Source organism: Anopheles cruzii, chromosome 2, assembly GCF_943734635.1.
Source record: "Anopheles cruzii chromosome 2, idAnoCruzAS_RS32_06, whole genome shotgun sequence".
NCBI classification, from domain to species: Eukaryota; Metazoa; Arthropoda; class Insecta; order Diptera; family Culicidae; genus Anopheles; species Anopheles cruzii.
In genome coordinates this window covers 45728440-45744718 of record NC_069144.1, presented here as the reverse complement: position 1 = coordinate 45744718, position 16279 = coordinate 45728440, and the positions used below count along the sequence as shown (strand labels likewise).

Sequence of the window (16279 nt, the reverse complement as noted above, 5' to 3'; positions counted from 1 at the left end):
CCTAAGCTCACACACGCACACGCTCGGGTCGTCCCGATCGGTCCGATCCGGGTCGTTCAGTCGATTAATGGCGGCCGGGTGGGCCGGGGCCGGGCCGTCTGGTACCTTACCTTTTACGGGTCTCCCACCCCTTAGGCTTGCTGGATCGAGCTCAGAAAGGTGGGATCAACGGAAGCGACTTTGGCCGTCAGAAAGGCATGCATGCAGAACAGTAAACTTTGCAGCACATGACACTCGAGTTCCTGGTGGCCGCCAGGTCGGGCCGGGTCGGGTCAAAGGGTGTGATCATGTGTGTGTGCAAGCAGGGGCGGGAGTAGGAGGCGTGGGGCGGATCGAGAGCGAAAAAATGGGAAGAGAGAATCAAGAGAAAAAAGAAGACAAAAATTAGCACGGAACTCGGTCTCCGGACACGGAATTACAAACGAAGCGCAATTCAAAAAAAAAAAGGAAAACCAATCTAATCGTGGGCCGGGGGGCGAGCAACGGAAAAACGGGAACGGAACTCAACGCGGGGGGGGCCCGGGTCTCACCTTCGTTTCGATCGTGCGCGTCTCGTGGTCCTGGAAGTGGAGCTTGAGCTTCGATTTGCCGTCGTCGCTGGAGCCGCGAAGCTGCGAGAACTTGTACTGCCAGATGACGGCCGCGTCGGCGCCCTCGGTCAGCGAGAAACCCGCCTGCCAGTCGAGCGTAAGGCCTCCGGTTTTGCCGTGGTGTGAAACGGCGAACGTTTTCCGCTGTCGAAACGGAGCGAGAGCGAAAAGAGTTAAGGTCAGCTTCCGTTTCGAAGGGGGCAGAATGGATGCTGAGGGTTACTTACGCCCAGCTTGATGACACTCGTTACTATCGCCGCGTTCCAGCTGTTCTCGATGCGCAGCAGCTCCTGGCGCGTCTCGACGCTCAGGTAGCGCGGCTCGTGGCCGGAGCTCTGCAGCAGGAAGCAGTGCTGCCGGGAGTCGACCGTCTCCGATTCTTTCACCACGCGGAACATCGTCTGGTAGACCTTGTACGCAACGTTCGCCTTCGTCAGCCCGGACACGTTGAGGGGCGGCGAGTCGAACAGCATCACCTCGGTGCCCTTCAGCACCAGGAAGCGTGGCTTGTAGCTCTGCCACGAGATGTGGTTGTTGATGACGCCCTCGTTCACCCAGCCCATGTACTCGATCCGCTCGCCGACCGGGAAGTTCCGGTTGAACAGCTTCATCTGCAGGCTGGTCAACCCGACCACGTTGTCCGTGATGTACTTGAGCCACTGGCTAAGGATGGCCAGGTCGTCGCAGTGGATGATGCCCGTCGTCGTCCCGTTCAGGCCGCGCACCTCGAACGCGTTCGGTCGCAGCTTGTCCGTGCCGTAAATGTACCGCGTAACGTACGCCATCATCAGCGGAACTAAAAATGGAACCAAGGGTTGGTTGATTTATGGTGATCCACTTCCGGCGCCCGATCCACACTCACCCGACACCAGGTCGATCCATCGGTTTTCCGGCTCGGAGCTGATCGACACCGGCCGGCTGCCGTTGACCGACCGCCAGTTCTCGTCCGCCTTCAGCTCCGCACACGTGGCATCATTGTCCGATTCCGGCGTCTCTCGGCTCACTGCGAACGCGGGCGGGGGGTGATAAAAAATTAAAACGGGACGAAAACAATTCCGAAATAAAAACAATGCGCGCCGAATCTCCCTTTCATCTTTAGTTCCGCCCAAGCCCAACCGACCGGGGATTGTGGGGGAGCGAAAATTGTGCAGCACCAACGATTCTGGAGTGTCATTAAAAAAGCGCCGCGCCGCACAACAGCAGCAGCCAGTTCCATCCACACTCGGGTTCGCGAAACCAGGACACACCAAGGCTCAAGTGGCTCGTTTTCTACTGCTCAGCGTGTTGGCCACCGGGAATGACCGGGCGCTTCGTTTTTTCGCTTTCACTACCGCTCTTTACACACGGCACTTACATTGTTTCTGCAGGAACGGTGTCGCCGCCCGGTAGTGTTTCACCGTCAGGACGACGATGTCGCCGGCGTTCCGCAGGATGTTGACGGCGTCGTCGTGCGGACAGGCCGTGATGTATTCGCCGTTCACCTGGAAAGACATTTGCGGGGGAGAACAGTAATGGAACTGGAATGGAATGGACCAGCGAGCTCCGAGTCGGAGGATCTGTGCGGTGCAATCGCCGCGTTGCACCGATGCCAACAAAGGCACGAGTTTGGTGGTGGTGGTGTTGGCGGTGACCTCAAATTGAGTTCTCTCCCCTGTTTTACACTCTGCTGGGAAAGTTACCCCTTTTTCCATTAGGGCAATCGAACTTTGGAAGAGTTTTTGACATTGTTAACACAATGTGGTAGAGTTTCGTAAAATTTATAGCTTTGGAACCTGTCAACCAGCACAGTGGACACCATGTTAGATTTTGGTCACTGCAACATGCTTGAAAAGGATTCATTGAGCTCGGGAGCACCCTGCTTTCCTTAATTTTTTACTAGCTGACCACAAACTTTCGATCCTCGGTGTACGGGAAGTTCACCCCTTAAAGCCGTTTGGCCACCCCACTGCCGCAGCACAATTAATTACTTGCAATGCAAATATAGGGTGCAGGTGCAATTTGAATAAAAAATGAAGCATTTGCTGAGCACACCTCTACTTTTAATTCATTCCTTCACTTTTATGGCCACCATTTTTAACGTAATTGCTCGTGCTCGCGCGCGGTTTAACTTTGACTGACACTTCTGCCCATCGCCATAGCAACCGCCGTTGCAACGAACCAAAAAAGAAAAAGCCTGAAAGCTAACGCGTCCCCCTAGAAAAAGCTCAGACCGTCCGTCTGACCGCCTTCTACGAGTTCGTCCTTGAAGCGGACACGGACGATAGAAGGTGAACAGAAATCTAATTAACATTGCTTGAACTTTGCACACCTTCCGGGGACACACCAGGGTTCCCGTTCGGTGTTCGGCGTACGATGAAAGTTGACAAAAAACCTCGACGAAAAAAACAAAATCCTGTGCCAACCTGCGCCGCATCGGCCTCGCATTTTGTGTTTCGGAAGAAAGTTTGATAACAAGCACTTTTTTGAGGACTCGAACGGCCGGGCAACGCAAAAGCCGAAGGCGGGTCTTTATTATGTGGCCTCGGCGACGGCCGGACGCCTAATTAGCGGCAGCATGCTGCGTTCGAAGTGAGCCGTGATGTCAATTTATATCCTGCGGATTCATCCCCCGATCGGGGCCTATCATCGACACAGTCGTCGTACGTTAACTTAATTAAAGTGCTGTTGCGCCGTCACCGGACAAACCACACGACACACGACACACACACACAGTGGGCAGCTGACAGTGCCACCATTTGTCACCGGTTCCGGTGCGGTTCATCCCGGCAGCAGCAGCAGCAGCAGCAAGGACATGTGGTGTGTGTCAAGGTTTGCACCGTGGTTTTCGGTGTGCAGAGGGCCGAAGGAACCGAAAGCCAAATTGATTGACACATGAAAAACAGTCACCAGTGTGCCACAGTCGATGGTCCTTGGCTGCCTTGGTCCTTTGTGTGTGTGCCCGAAGAAAAGCCCGTGGCCGAGTGTGGACTAAAGTCAATAAAATCGGATCCCCTTTTATTCACCGATCAACCGCTCCCCTCAGCGAGGCGTTTGTAACGTGTTACGGTGACGATGATTGAAATGGCCGGTGTGTAATTAAAAGTGGAAGTAATTTCCGCCCAGGGACACCGTATCGTGTGGGGTCGCTCGCGCTATGGGTAACCCATTAAAAAAGGGAACACCAGCAGACGGGGGGCATCTATTATTCTATGTGAATCCACCCATCCGTGGGGTCCCCCGGAAGGATAAGAGTTTTACAAGCTTCCCCTATTTTGATATCCATTAACCGGATAACTCTCTCTCTCTCGGTAACCGAAACACTCGGCGGACAACTTTCTGCCGGAAGTACCGGAGTGCTCCGGTACTTCCGTTTCATGCTGATCATCCTACGCCTGGTGCTCGTCGTCGGGGTCGGACACAGAAACTGTCACACGGGTTTAATTTGTCATGCCTGTTTTTACGGGTTCGGTTTTTAAAATGTCCTTTTAATTAATTCGTAGCTGGCGCTACTCCCGGCCCCGGGTCTGTCTGTCACGGACAGGCGCTATGAAAGGGCCGCCACCGGCCACAGGTCCAACGCAGCGCAGATGGAAATCGAAAAATGAAATGGAACCTCGGTCTGTGTGGGAGCAGATCCTCACCTGGTTTGGTCGGAACAAGGGAAAAATAAACCGATGAAATCGTGCGGAGGCCCGGACATCCGGACCCATCCGCGTACAGGATTGAGGGATTAACCACAATTTTGCCTTCCGGAAAGAAGGGGCCTCTCGAGAGGCAGTTTCATTACGGTAAACGCGGCTCTCACTCACCGGGCACGGACCCAAAACCTATTCGGGAGCCGGAGAACGGAAACGGCTCTTGTTTTTGTAAGCCTCACGAGGCCCGAGGGTTCCGAAACAATGAACGAGGCTGACGCTCGCGAGGCTGGCCTTGGGAGAGGTCTTGGGAGAACTCGGAATTGTGTTTTTTTAATTCGCCGGCCGGGTTCGCCAGCAAGGACCCTTCAGCAGCCATATTTATTTTCCGCGAATATAATTACAAACATTTGTGGAAACCGTACTTTTTTCTCCATTTTGATGGCTGGTCCTTGGTCCCGAAAACGAATGATAAATGCTTCTGATTGTGCGTTTTTTTTTTGCTCAGGACACAATACATTTAATACGCAGAAGAGGGAAACCTTAAACTTTACGCGTGAGTAGCACCGGTTATGGGGCGGTTTGATCGAAGTTTATGTCCCTCGGGCGGGTCGACCTCAACAAGACGTTTTTCCGGGCATTCACAGTGTGGTAAAAATTCAGGACCGACACCGGCCGAACTAACTAACAGCAAAAGACTCACCTTGATGATGGCATCGCCGACGAAGAGCTGACCTGTTGCGTCGGCCGCCTGGTCCTTGTAGATCCGCGATATCAGGATCGGCAGCTTGTGCTCGGCGCCTCCTTTTATGCTCAGACCGAGGCCGCCCACCTTCTGGCGCGTGATTTGTACCATCCGTTCCTGTGTGGAGCACGCAGAGAGAGAGAGCAGAGCAGAGTGTCAAACAACTGAACCCAGAAAGAATCCCGTTTTCTACATAATCGTGCACAGAAAGCACACAAGAAAGGCCAGAGTCATTAGGCAATTAGAATTATCTTGCGGGCGCCACCGTGACAATCGACATTGGCCGGGCGATAATTAGCCGCCGCCCCGAAAACCGAACGAAGCAAGGTGGTGGCCTTTCGCTGGGGAGTTAGAGGGCCACCGACACCGATAAACCGAGCGCCGAGATCGTGGCCATCGCAGGCTTCGCGTGCTTCGCGTGCTCCGATAGCCCCCGGGGGCAGTAGCGAGATTGCAAGAAGAGCTGACCTCTGGAAGTCGCTGCCATGTCTTATCACGCGAAAGTTTTGCAAGCCGAATCGAGCGTGCAAATTCGATTGCCAAATTCCGCTCCCGAAATCTCCCGGTGATGGCTTTGAGTAATTTCAGTTAAACAATTTTGTTAAACTCTTGATGGATCCGGAGTTGGCCACGTACCTTCGATTCGATGGGCGGATGGGTGGCATTGGTCGGTGTCGGGGCGGGTGTCGTCGTGTCCTGCTTCTGGATCGTGATCATCTCCATCGACAGATGCAGCCTGGCCAGTTCCGGTTTGCTTTTGCCATCGCTTATCATCACCATCCCGGTGCGGGTCTGAGAGAGAGATGGAATTAGCAGAACCATCGGAGGAGGAGACGGTCGGTTGGTCGGCGCCCGCACTTACCTTCAAATTCTGATCAACTTTCTCTTCTATCGGTGTGGCCATCTTGCTGCTGGTGGCGTTGATCTTCATATTTTGCTGTGGCAAAAGACGGAGCGGAAGGAATTAGACACGCAGCCTGAGGGCAGCACGCGCGCACCCCGACCTAGGGGAGGGCGCGTTATGGATCGACGATGGTTTGTAATTAAAATTTTATGGGCAAACTTTTACACACACACACACACACAGGGACTGTGCGGGCGAGCCCTCCTCTCTCTACCGTTAGGTTCAGGGCACCGCCCAGAAAACTGATTAAAGTTGGTGAATTTTTCATCAGCCGGCCCCGCCATCGCTGGTGGTGCACCGAGAGTTTGCAGGCCGACTTTTCGGGAGCCAATCAGCCAAACCAGGCCTGGGCTGGCCTGGCTGGGCGGCTGGGAGTTCAAAACAGACACAGTTCCACGGCCCACGGCTTCCGGCCCGTTTCCGTGTGTGCGCGTGCAATGATTAAATATAGATTACTGCCCAGCGTTTCTGCAGCTAATTTCTGCGCTCCGAAAAAGGGAGCGCCCCAGACTGACTGACTAACTAATACTCTGTGCCAGAGAGGAAGCCAAGTCCCTGTGCCCATTAACCCGCCATGGCGCGATGGAAAATGAATGGAATAATTACACTAAAGTGTGTTGATGGATAGAGCGCGGAGCGCAAATTTCTCTTGCGGATGATGCTGGTTGGCCCGCTGGCTGGCTGGCTGGCTGATCGAACTGACCTCGAAAGGCTCGTGGGCTCGCGCACAAAACTAGCTCGTAGATTTAATGGCAAGAAATTCATCTTGATAATCATTATTAGCTGGTGCGGGCTGCTGCCGTGTGGGCCCCCGTCTTCGGCGGGCACCCAGGACTACCCAGGGGAGGCGCACTCTGCGGGCCAGGCTCCTCGCTGGCTGGCTGCTGTTGATGAGGCCAGTGCCGCCTCGCAGCTTAAGATGTTATTGGTGGGGGCCGCAGCCGCATTTTGCACGACCTGACCGCCCGCCCGCCAGCCCGACGAATAACGAGAAACGAAACTGGCCACACACTCCTCCGTGGGCTCCTCCGGACTCAGGGCTCGGGCAGATTAATAATCAAACACGCTTTTCGACAAGAGAGCGCGCGCGCCCGGCTGGGGGCTCGTTTGTAGCGAGTGTAATTGAAAATTAATTAAAAATTACATAAATGCTCACCGGCCCCAACGCCCGCGAGCGTGTTCGATTGACTTGTTCGTGCATAACATTATTATGCTGTTGCTACTCTCCTGCTGCTGCTGCCGGCGAACAATTATCACCGCGTGTTCCTGTCGCCCCCACCCAGGCGCCCCGAGAAGAGCGAATCCGGTCCGGGGCCGGGCTGAGATAATTAAGGACACATTTAAAATTCAATCGCTGACGATGGCAGCCGTACACAAACATTAATTTGGCCACAAACGATTAATCGTCCCCGTCGGGATTGGCAGGCTCGCAAATGCCCGTCGGGAGTTTAACTCGCGATCGTTCGATCTCCCGAAAGCTCATCGAAAAGCCACGTTGAGCCATGCATCCTTGAATGGAATGGATGCTCGTTTGGGAACCTAAGCCCGTCTACGTAGCGCCCGAACCATCAATCGCGAAACAGAATCCAATTTAATTTACTGACAAGAAATAGGCCGCAAAAAAGGGAACCGGAAGGGGGGGACCCCTGTTGTTGTTGTCTTAGCCATGAAAACTTCATAAAACTCCGTTTATTTGAAACAGCCATCTTTTTGTAGCAACGCTCTCGGGCTCTCAACGCTTCCTCACTGTGCGCTTCCCAAGTCCCAGGGAGACTCCAAGGTTGCAGCGTCTCGGATGAGGCCAGTCGCGTTCCCATCTCGTCTCGTTATCTCGGGGCCCGGTGGCTTATGATATATGGCAGCCGTTGGCTGGTGGACCCTTTTTTTTTGAAATTTATACCGACTGGGTGCGGCCAGGCAGTGGCAATCGAAACGGTCGGCCCTCCTGCTGGGCGCTCTCGGGCGCAGATTCCGGGGCACAATTGGCGCTCGCCTTTTGCGCTTTTTTTCCTGCGAAGCCCACAACAGGACTTCAAAAATAAAACCGACCCACCAAACCGATTCCGAGAAAGGATGCTTCACGTTCAGGGCAAATGTGGCCTTTTTTTTCGGCCGCTCGAGACGGGCCAATAAGATCGAGCTCGATTAGAAGCTCATCCATTTGCTAAATGATACTTCGCAAACGAGGACCCGCGCTCGGACCGGCCCCGGGTCTGCATCGATGAATTTGTCAGCTGCCGGGCAAGATTGGCAGCAAAATGTACAAACCCGCCCCGCCCCGGCCCGGCGAATCATAACCGAGCGCCATCGACGTGTCTGATGGCGCAGCGCACAATCCGCCGCACGTCGAAGAGTTTCGCAAGCATCAGCAAGCGATGATGTCTCGCTGAGTGGGATCAAAACACAGAAAGGCTCCCACAACTCCCGATCGGGGTCTCAAACCGCCCCCCAGGGCAAACTGTTGGCTGAGGCACGCTGTCAATTCGATTCGATTCGAGTGCTGCGTAGGTCGAGTGGAACCGCGGTGCAGTTTCGCAAACCGGCACAAGACCGAGCGACCAACCGCCATCTCGGCCCGAAAAAGGCACGGCACGGCGGCGGCCCGGGTGCATCGGGTTGCCTAGTTAGTTGCCATCCGAAAGATTTGTGTGAGAAAATGAATGAAAAAGGCGGACCGATGGAAAGTAAGGCGGCAGCAAATTACATTTGCTGCAGCATGAAAAATAATTTCGATTCGATTATGTGTGGCGCCCCCGGGCTCCCTTCTTATTACCGGGACGCGATGGCATCAAATAGCCAGGGGCATCACCGAGTGCAGAGTGCAGAGTGCATAAAAGCCGGGCGACACCAGCACGGCAGCACGTCACGGTCCGATGGCGAGCGTAGTCCCGCCGGTCCGCTGGGTGGCTGATTATGAGAAGAGCTCGCGCGACGACATGATAGACCGGTCGCTCCGGGTCCCCCTTTCTGGGTCATCCGACGTTGGCGTAGGGCAGCCACAGGCACCGTCACTATCATCGGCACACCATCAGCAACACGGGCGCGTGACTGCGTCATCAACCGGCACACGCCTCCGGGCAGAGGACTCACCGAGCTGCCACTTCCGTTCCGTCCGGCTGGGTCGGGGCCAAAGGATACTCGCTGTTTGTAATGTGTGAACAAATAAAGATCCACCGAGAGCGAGATCCATTGTAAGGCGGGCACTTTGGGATATTAGCGTCCCCAAAGTGTGGTCCCACTTTGGAAAATTGAGCCAACCCAAAGCCACAGCATCGTTGACACCACGGCACGCCGAACGGCTAATTCTAATGGCGCGGACCGTCTCTCGCGCATCCCACACACACGCCCTATCGCGCTGTTGATCTTTCGCTTGCCCGCTCACAGCATCATGATTTTTTCTGCCCAAGCACCATGGCCAATCCCCGCCCGGTATCGATCCGGGTGACATTTCGCCTCGACGCCTCGGCTCGACGCCCGTCGATGATGATGCACACGATGCACACGACGGGTCCGCTGCAGCAGGCGAGGTGGCCACATGCGAGGAACCCGCAGCGCAACATCATCGCACAAAAAGATCGCAACAAATGTTTCAACACCGATACCAGAGAGCCAACCAGCCAGTCAGCCAGCAACGCCACGGCACAAAGGGCATCATAAAAAGTAAAGTGAAACAAACGAACGACAAAAAAAGGCCACTTTCTCTATGCTCCGGGGGGCGGCGGCGTCGGTCGTACCGGCGTTGGTCCGGAGCGAATCCCGGGGCCTGTTGTTGTTTCAGAGCGTGGAAGGCACCAGCGTAATATTTACACTCCCCGAGAACCGAGCGCAACCGAGGGGCATAAAGCATAACACATTTCCGGGGCCGGAACACGGCTGGACCCTGCGCGGTTTGCTTGTCAAGATAAAAATCCTAATAATATTCAGCAGCAGCAGCAGCAGCAGCAACGGCAATGTATATTACTAATTCAACCGGGGCGAGACCCTTTGGGACCCCTTTTCGTGGGAAGCACACATATTTGGAGTAGCAGCGGGGTCCGTCTGTCCCAGGCTGGGCCAGCGAATACTGTTGCTGTGTTGATTCCATAAATTTTAAAACGGTTTCCGTTACAGACGGCTTTCCGAACGCACGTATCAAACGCACAGATGGACACAGCTGGCACGACCGGATCTCCCCGGCCGGTCGGTCGGTGGTTTGTCTGGGCCGTGTCGAGGGCAATTTAATTCCGGCGAACAGTACCGCCTGCGTGAGTGAGTAACGCAACCTGAAAGTCCAACATTTGAACGCTGTTTACATCGGCTCCTCAAGAACGGACCCCGCAAGCTCTCATGGAGAGTCATTTTCGGGGACTCAAATTATTCACCGCAAAAGCGATAAACTTTTAAGTTTTATACCCTCCCGAATCCGACGGTGGCCTGCGCCTTTTTAAGATGCATTACGCATTCCTAGCTCGACGCCGGCATCGCTTCCGTTTTTGTGGTCATTGAATTTAAATTTTTGGCCTCAACAAGGAGACTAGCACGACGAATTCTTCGCCGGATCGTACAACGCCGCTCGTATGCCTGTTTGCGCCGAGTTATTCCGGATGGCGGGTGCAACCAGTTGAATCAATATCGCGCGCGATCGAACCGTCTCGGGAGGTCTCATTCGCATAATGATGCGATGCGCCTCCTCCTCACGCCGGTAGCATAATACAACGAAGATGCGAACGTGCGAAGGAGCAAGAAGGGAAAGTATAGGGCAGGTCGGTTCCGTATCTCGAACCGAGATCGCCCGAAATGCGCCAACAGTGAGCGCGGGCGCGTTGGGTGAGAAAATTCAGCCACCAGCAGGGCATCTTCGGACCCACTGTAATGCTATGCCTGTGTTTGTTATCTTTCGCCCGCCGACCCACCGAATCGTTTACGTCTTTAATTCATCAACGAGCCGAGCTGCGAACGAGAACACTTTACGAATTTAAAGAAGCAAGGACCACCAGAGAGCGAGAGAGAGTAGGAAAAAAAACGGGAACACATTGTCCGGGAACGGGCATCGAAGGAGCGAGTAAGAGAGCCGAAACAAGGGCAACATAATTCAAAGCATTCAAGTAGGGGCGGCAGCAGCATCATATTTACATAACCTACCGTACGCGTAAAGGCAGACGGACTAACCGGGGCTGGATGTGTGTCCCGGGGCCCGGGGCGGCCGCGTTTAAGAGGGTTCCGTTTTTTTTACCGTCTACCGTTCCTCACGAGTGCTTTCCATACATAATTCCAGTTCGTGCGAGACTCTCGGGAAGCGTTTGATTGATGCTGAAAGTACATGATTAATATGATTAGAAGCGCTAACGCGTCCGAACACCTCTCGATTCATGTGTGTGTGTGTGTTTATTTTGAGTCGAAAAATCGATCAATCATGTTGAATTAAGAATTAATGCGCCATTGCGCCTTTTTTGCTGCTTTACTTATTCATTTCGCCATCGCGGAACGCAACATGTGAGATGGATGACAGATTAGTTCCCACCAAAAACCCGAAACGAGAAGGGATTTATGTTGATGCATGTTGGCCAAAAAATTATGCTCCTTTTTATGGGTGCGATTGGCTGGGAAGACACCTTTGTGGACCCTGTGTTGAACATGTTTGGTCAACCGGCCCCGTGCTCCAGTTGTGTTTATTCGGGACACTCGATTTGAGAACATCTTCGGTGGGAATGCCTGTCCAAGCCTTTTGTTTGCTTAAAATGTGTTCATTTTCAACACAAACCAATATTTCATAGAGGATCAGTGTTTAGTCAGTGTTTTATAACGGACGCTAGTCGCAGGATTTATTGACCGCTGTGTCGTCACCACACCAGAAGGAGGTGTATCGAAGGAGGCCTAAACTTCGCTGCGCGAAAGCTCCGGCAATCGATAAGCCATAATAAGCAGCCGTTGCTATGGCGATCCGGAACCGCGGGGAAAATGCAAATGAATGTCAAACATTCAACTCGGCGCACTGCAATTAGCATGATAAAACCAAGCAATCCGTGATTCCGTGAACCGCGCCGCTCACTAACCGGTTCCAAAAATGGCCGTGTTTTTCGGTTGCAAAGCAAACATTTACGGCGGCGCTGTGCAGTCGCAATTGAAGTCGAGTCGAAAGCCCCTCGTCATCTACACCGCCACACACACTGCGACCCTGTGATTGAGTGGCCACTTCAGAGCATCACTCGAGTGCCACTGGATTTAGCATTAAAGCCCATTAATTGTCCCCCCTCGCCCCGGGCCCGGGCCGGATACAATGTACACCTTGGCCGTCCCCCGAGGAGGAGCTACTTTCTGAGGATTTATCACGTGCGGAGCGTGCAAAACCACGATTCACACGGGTGCCCGGTGGTAGTGACCACGGTTGCGGCGATGCGTTTTAGCAAAACGGCCAACGTCTGACATTAAAGCCACAGCCACACAAGGGCCAGCGCTGGCCAGCGAAGTCAAGAAGTAATCAATCTCGTCTCCGATATTTTACCGATATGACGACGCGGTGGTGGGTGTCCCCGCGGGCATCAGCCCCTTTTTAAGGGGGGTGGTCTGGCTGTGAAAGTAAGATAACGAATGCATGTTGGGCGCGCGCCCCCAACGCCCATGATTGATGGCCGACATGCGCCGATGCATTTCATCGACAGATGCGTGGACGGACGCGCACCGTTTTGCGCGTGGGCCACGCCGGGGGCGGTGGTGCGGCTTTCCTGGGGCCACCGGAGCGCCCCTTGCCTTGCCCTTTGTTGTACGCAAATGGGATTAAATTAACATCAAAATATGACTATCGCCGCGCGGGGAATCGATTCGACTTCGGAGGCCCGATCGAATCCGAAAGCCGTGACTTCATGTCTCCATCTCGCCTGCGGCATCCATCGCGGGCATCATGGTGTAGCTGATGAATGAATAATGAGCCACGAGAGCGGATTAAGATGCACCGGTGACGACGACGACGACCACGGCCGGGCCGGGCAAGACGCTGAGGTCATATTTCAGAAAGGCCCTAGGGATTACTTTCAAGTCCCGTCCCTTTTTTGGAACGGCCCGTCGGAATGATCCCTACGCTGGCCGCGTTGGGCCGCGATGGCTATCAGTGATCGAGCAGCTCGATGCGTCTGGCTAACGGCCAGTGGGTATCGTATCGCGTGGCCACGATACCCCGACCACGGCTCGTTTATCGGATCGTCACTTCATATCAAAAGCGCCCTGCCACCTGTCTCTGGCCACCATCTTATGAACTGCTAATGGACTGTAGCCGCCCACCGTTTGCCGCGTCCCCGTGGAGCACCGAAGCATAAAACATAATCATGTTTGCCTTCGGCTGACCCCTAATGGGCGCCCACATCAAAGCCCCGCACGCGGTGCGTTATCTAATCCGATTAGAAACGGCCCGAAAACATGTGGCAACGATTTCGTCGTGGCCATTTCTCGGTCTCTCGTTCGGGTTCGGCTACCGTGTAACTTTGGGACTTTCCTGTGCGCGTAATTAGTGAGCCGCTTGACGCTCCGAGTTGACGAGCGCTAATGAGATGTTTCACTTTGCGCGACTTCGCTCGCTTGTTGCTCTCGCGTTGCTGACATTTCATTCCGGACGCCACAAAAACACAAACCGAGCACGTTGGAATCGTGTTATTAAATAAATTGTATGTCAACATGCAGAATGGGAATGACAAACAGGCGAGCCGAACGTCGGCGAAAGTCGCCCCAAGCGGACCGAGCAGAGGACCTGTGTCTCTCGATTAGAAATTCCCGAATGCATGGGTAGGAAGCTGCAGAGTTCTTCTTGAGTTGAAGAAACGTTTGTCAGCTTCTCTGTTGGATCTCGGGCCCTGAAGGCATCCTGCACCCACACACACACACAAAGAGGGGCTCGGCCTACGCCCGTACACAAACAGCGTCTTGCTCGGGGATTTTGCTCTTTGTTTCGTGTTTTGATCTACAGATTTTCCAACCCGCAAAGGCAACGTGTCCTGCGGAAACGGTGAATTCATTTGTTGACTCGACCCGGGTCTTCTCGGGACCTGTGGCAGGTTTTTTGCATCGCTGGCGCCACCCCGAAATTGGATGAAAAGTTTGGCGCCGGCCACAGCTTACAGCCACGAATCGGTATCAACTTTGAATTATACGCACAAAAAGTCCTTCTTGCCCCAGCGTCCCCAGGGGTATTACAGGGGATATAAAAGGGCCGATCGCTGTGAGTGCGATTGCGAGATGTAATCGAGTCAAACCCCAGCTTCGGTCGGTTGCGAGATCCGAGAGATCCGACCCGGACACTTGTAAATTACCCAGAAAATGGTGGGCTGAGCTTGCGGATGATAGCCGGCTCAGCTTGGCGGGTTGAATGCTAGCAGAAAGTCAGCACATTAAACGAGATGGGTTCCAATTTTAAAGATCCCAAACGATTGCTCAAATGATGTGCTTATATTTGTTTCGTTAACATTTTTCGCGAATACCTTTCGCTGATTGGCGCGAAGCGCGCAACTTCATTCAATTAAAACTCCGCCAGATTGATATGAGAAAACTTTTGCGGCGGGTGCCCGGGCGTGGAACTCACGCGTTCGCGTCCTGCGCCTACGGGCAGGATAAAGTTCATGCTTAGGATTATCACTTAGAGAGGCAGAACAAATGTTGCGAGGCGAGAGTGAACTTTTATGCAAAGCCGCCGGCTCCCGCCGGAGAGTTGCTGCCGGAGTAATCATAATCATCCCTAATGGCGTGACGCGCGCGCGAGAGTTGCAGGAGTCAGCGCGTCATAAGTCGGTCGACATCTGACGGGCGGGCACCGGCACCGGTGCTGCTAATGGCCGACGGCTCGGAGCGAGTGCAGAACCGGCGGAAAGCAGAAAGCAGATTTAGTTACAGTGTGTGTTCGGGAAAAGTTGGCCATTTTCTTTGAAAACCAAACTTTGCTCCAAAGACCCACAGAGTTTGGGTGAGGTTTCAGCGTCCCAAAAACTTTACGCAACCGAAACATTGTGATTCACTTTCGGTGGTCTTTGTATCATCATCTTCATATAAATGGAAAATTATTTACTTTCTATTGTTGCTCTTTCCGAAAGTTGTAAACCTCCTGGAACCGAGGTTCAAGGCACACAGCATTCGGTCGGATGAACCGTACGCCTGGCAGTCATGTAAGCATACTCGTCGAGGAAAACCACCGTCCGTAATTAATGTGCGGCCGTGTATCATATGCCTGTCTCTCGCAGGAGCATTACATTTTCATTAGCCCGTGTCACAGTGTTTTTCTGTGTCACTTGTTTCCGAAAAATCCGTCACAGAGTAAATATTGTCATCAAAGAGCGTCAACCTGTCTGGTGGGAAAAAAAGGTGGCCTCCTCTGGAAAAAGGTCTGGTGGCTTCTTGGCTTCGTAGCGATCAGCTAGTTTCGGGGAAAAACCATAACCTCCAATCCGTCCCTGACTGCCCGAGAGTCGAGTCGGAAAAAGGTGTACGGTCGAATCGAAAGGTGATAATCGAATTATTCACCTCGTTTGGGTGGCAAACGGTGAACGGCGTGTGCGTTCTTCGCCAGCCAGTCAGGACTTTTTTCGTGGAACCATCAGCAGTAGAGTTCGCCGTCCGTCACCGGGTTTGAAGGAAGTGTCACAAAAAAGTGACCTCAATCGACCACGTTCGAAAGTGCTTCAATCGCTTTAGCGCTCAAACCGGAATCCCCAGAAGGAAATCCTGGGCTTCGCAGGCTTCAATACGTTTCGATTTTTCGAATCATCGTCACAAGGAGTGCATTATTTTGAGTGGTTTGGCTGGGATTTTGGGACTGCAGAATCGGGGGGAATCTCGTTAGGATTACACCGTTGATTGGGTACTAAGTCGAGGTCCTTCCGTTGCCAAACTCAAGTCCGTGTTTTTGTTAATTAAATCCCAACCCCACAATCATTTATCCTGAGTGTGATAATAAATAGTGGCCAATGGAGGGCCGCCATCCCGGGCCGGGTTGTTTGCTGCGCACGTGCTGCGCGGCCACTCTACTTTCAAAACTCATTTCGTTCGCGTAACGAGTTGGCTTCCGGTTCCGTTCCGTCGCGAGCCCGGATTGCACGCACCCCGTGCATTGGAAATGTGATTAATCGAGAGGTGAAAGGATATTGCCAATCGTTCGGGAAAACTTCGCAACCCGGTGCCGGGTTCAAGGTCTTCCCAGCCAGCGAGCCAGCAACAGTTGCCAGCAATTTTCCGACCCTTTTTTTTGGCAATCTTCGGCAAAAGCTAAGCAGTGGATAAATCGTCGGAAGCAATCACACAACAAACACGCCGGCAAGAAAACAACGGCTCGCAATCGATTGGCGGAAAAAGGGGCTAGAAAAGGGCTGCGAACATCATAATTTAACGGATCGGTTGTTATTGTGCGCACCACCACCACCTTCTTCTTCAGGAACCGATCTATTTTTCTTTCGGACGGGCCTCGACCCTTCGG

General features: G+C 53.4%; 1 protein-coding gene across 2 annotated transcripts; it reads right to left on the bottom strand.

Annotated features, from left to right (window-relative positions):
- Positions 1 to 5883, bottom strand: LOC128277808 (gamma-1-syntrophin). Of its 2 annotated transcripts, XM_053016336.1 has the most exons (8): positions 5812 to 5883; positions 5586 to 5741; positions 4908 to 5066; positions 1945 to 2071; positions 1453 to 1593; positions 818 to 1386; positions 531 to 734; positions 1 to 242 (listed from the first exon to the last, which is right to left on the bottom strand). In XM_053016336.1, the coding sequence occupies exons 1-8, from the start codon at positions 5878 to 5880 to the stop codon at positions 132 to 134; spliced, it is 1536 nt and encodes a 511-aa protein (XP_052872296.1). In that variant the 5' UTR covers positions 5881 to 5883; the 3' UTR covers positions 1 to 131. The 2 variants fall into 2 exon arrangements, with proteins under 2 accessions (XP_052872296.1, XP_052872295.1); XM_053016335.1 differs by lacking the exon at positions 1453 to 1593 and having other exon boundaries at positions 5812 to 5880.
- Positions 5884 to 16279: the final 10396 nt, after the last annotated feature.

Bases quoted from the DNA above. Each gene is read 5' to 3' on its own strand.
- LOC128277808 (XM_053016336.1), bottom strand. From the start codon at position 5,880: ATGAAGATCAACGCCACCAGCAGCAAGATGGCCACACCGATAGAAGAG. The intron at 2,072-4,907 runs GTGAGTCTTTTG...ATGTCTTTCCAG, and splicing joins TCGGCGATGCCATCATCAAG to GTGAACGGCGAATACATCAC. The intron at 735-817 runs GTAAGTAACCCT...CCGTTTCGACAG, and splicing joins CGAGTGTCATCAAGCTGGGC to CGGAAAACGTTCGCCGTTTC.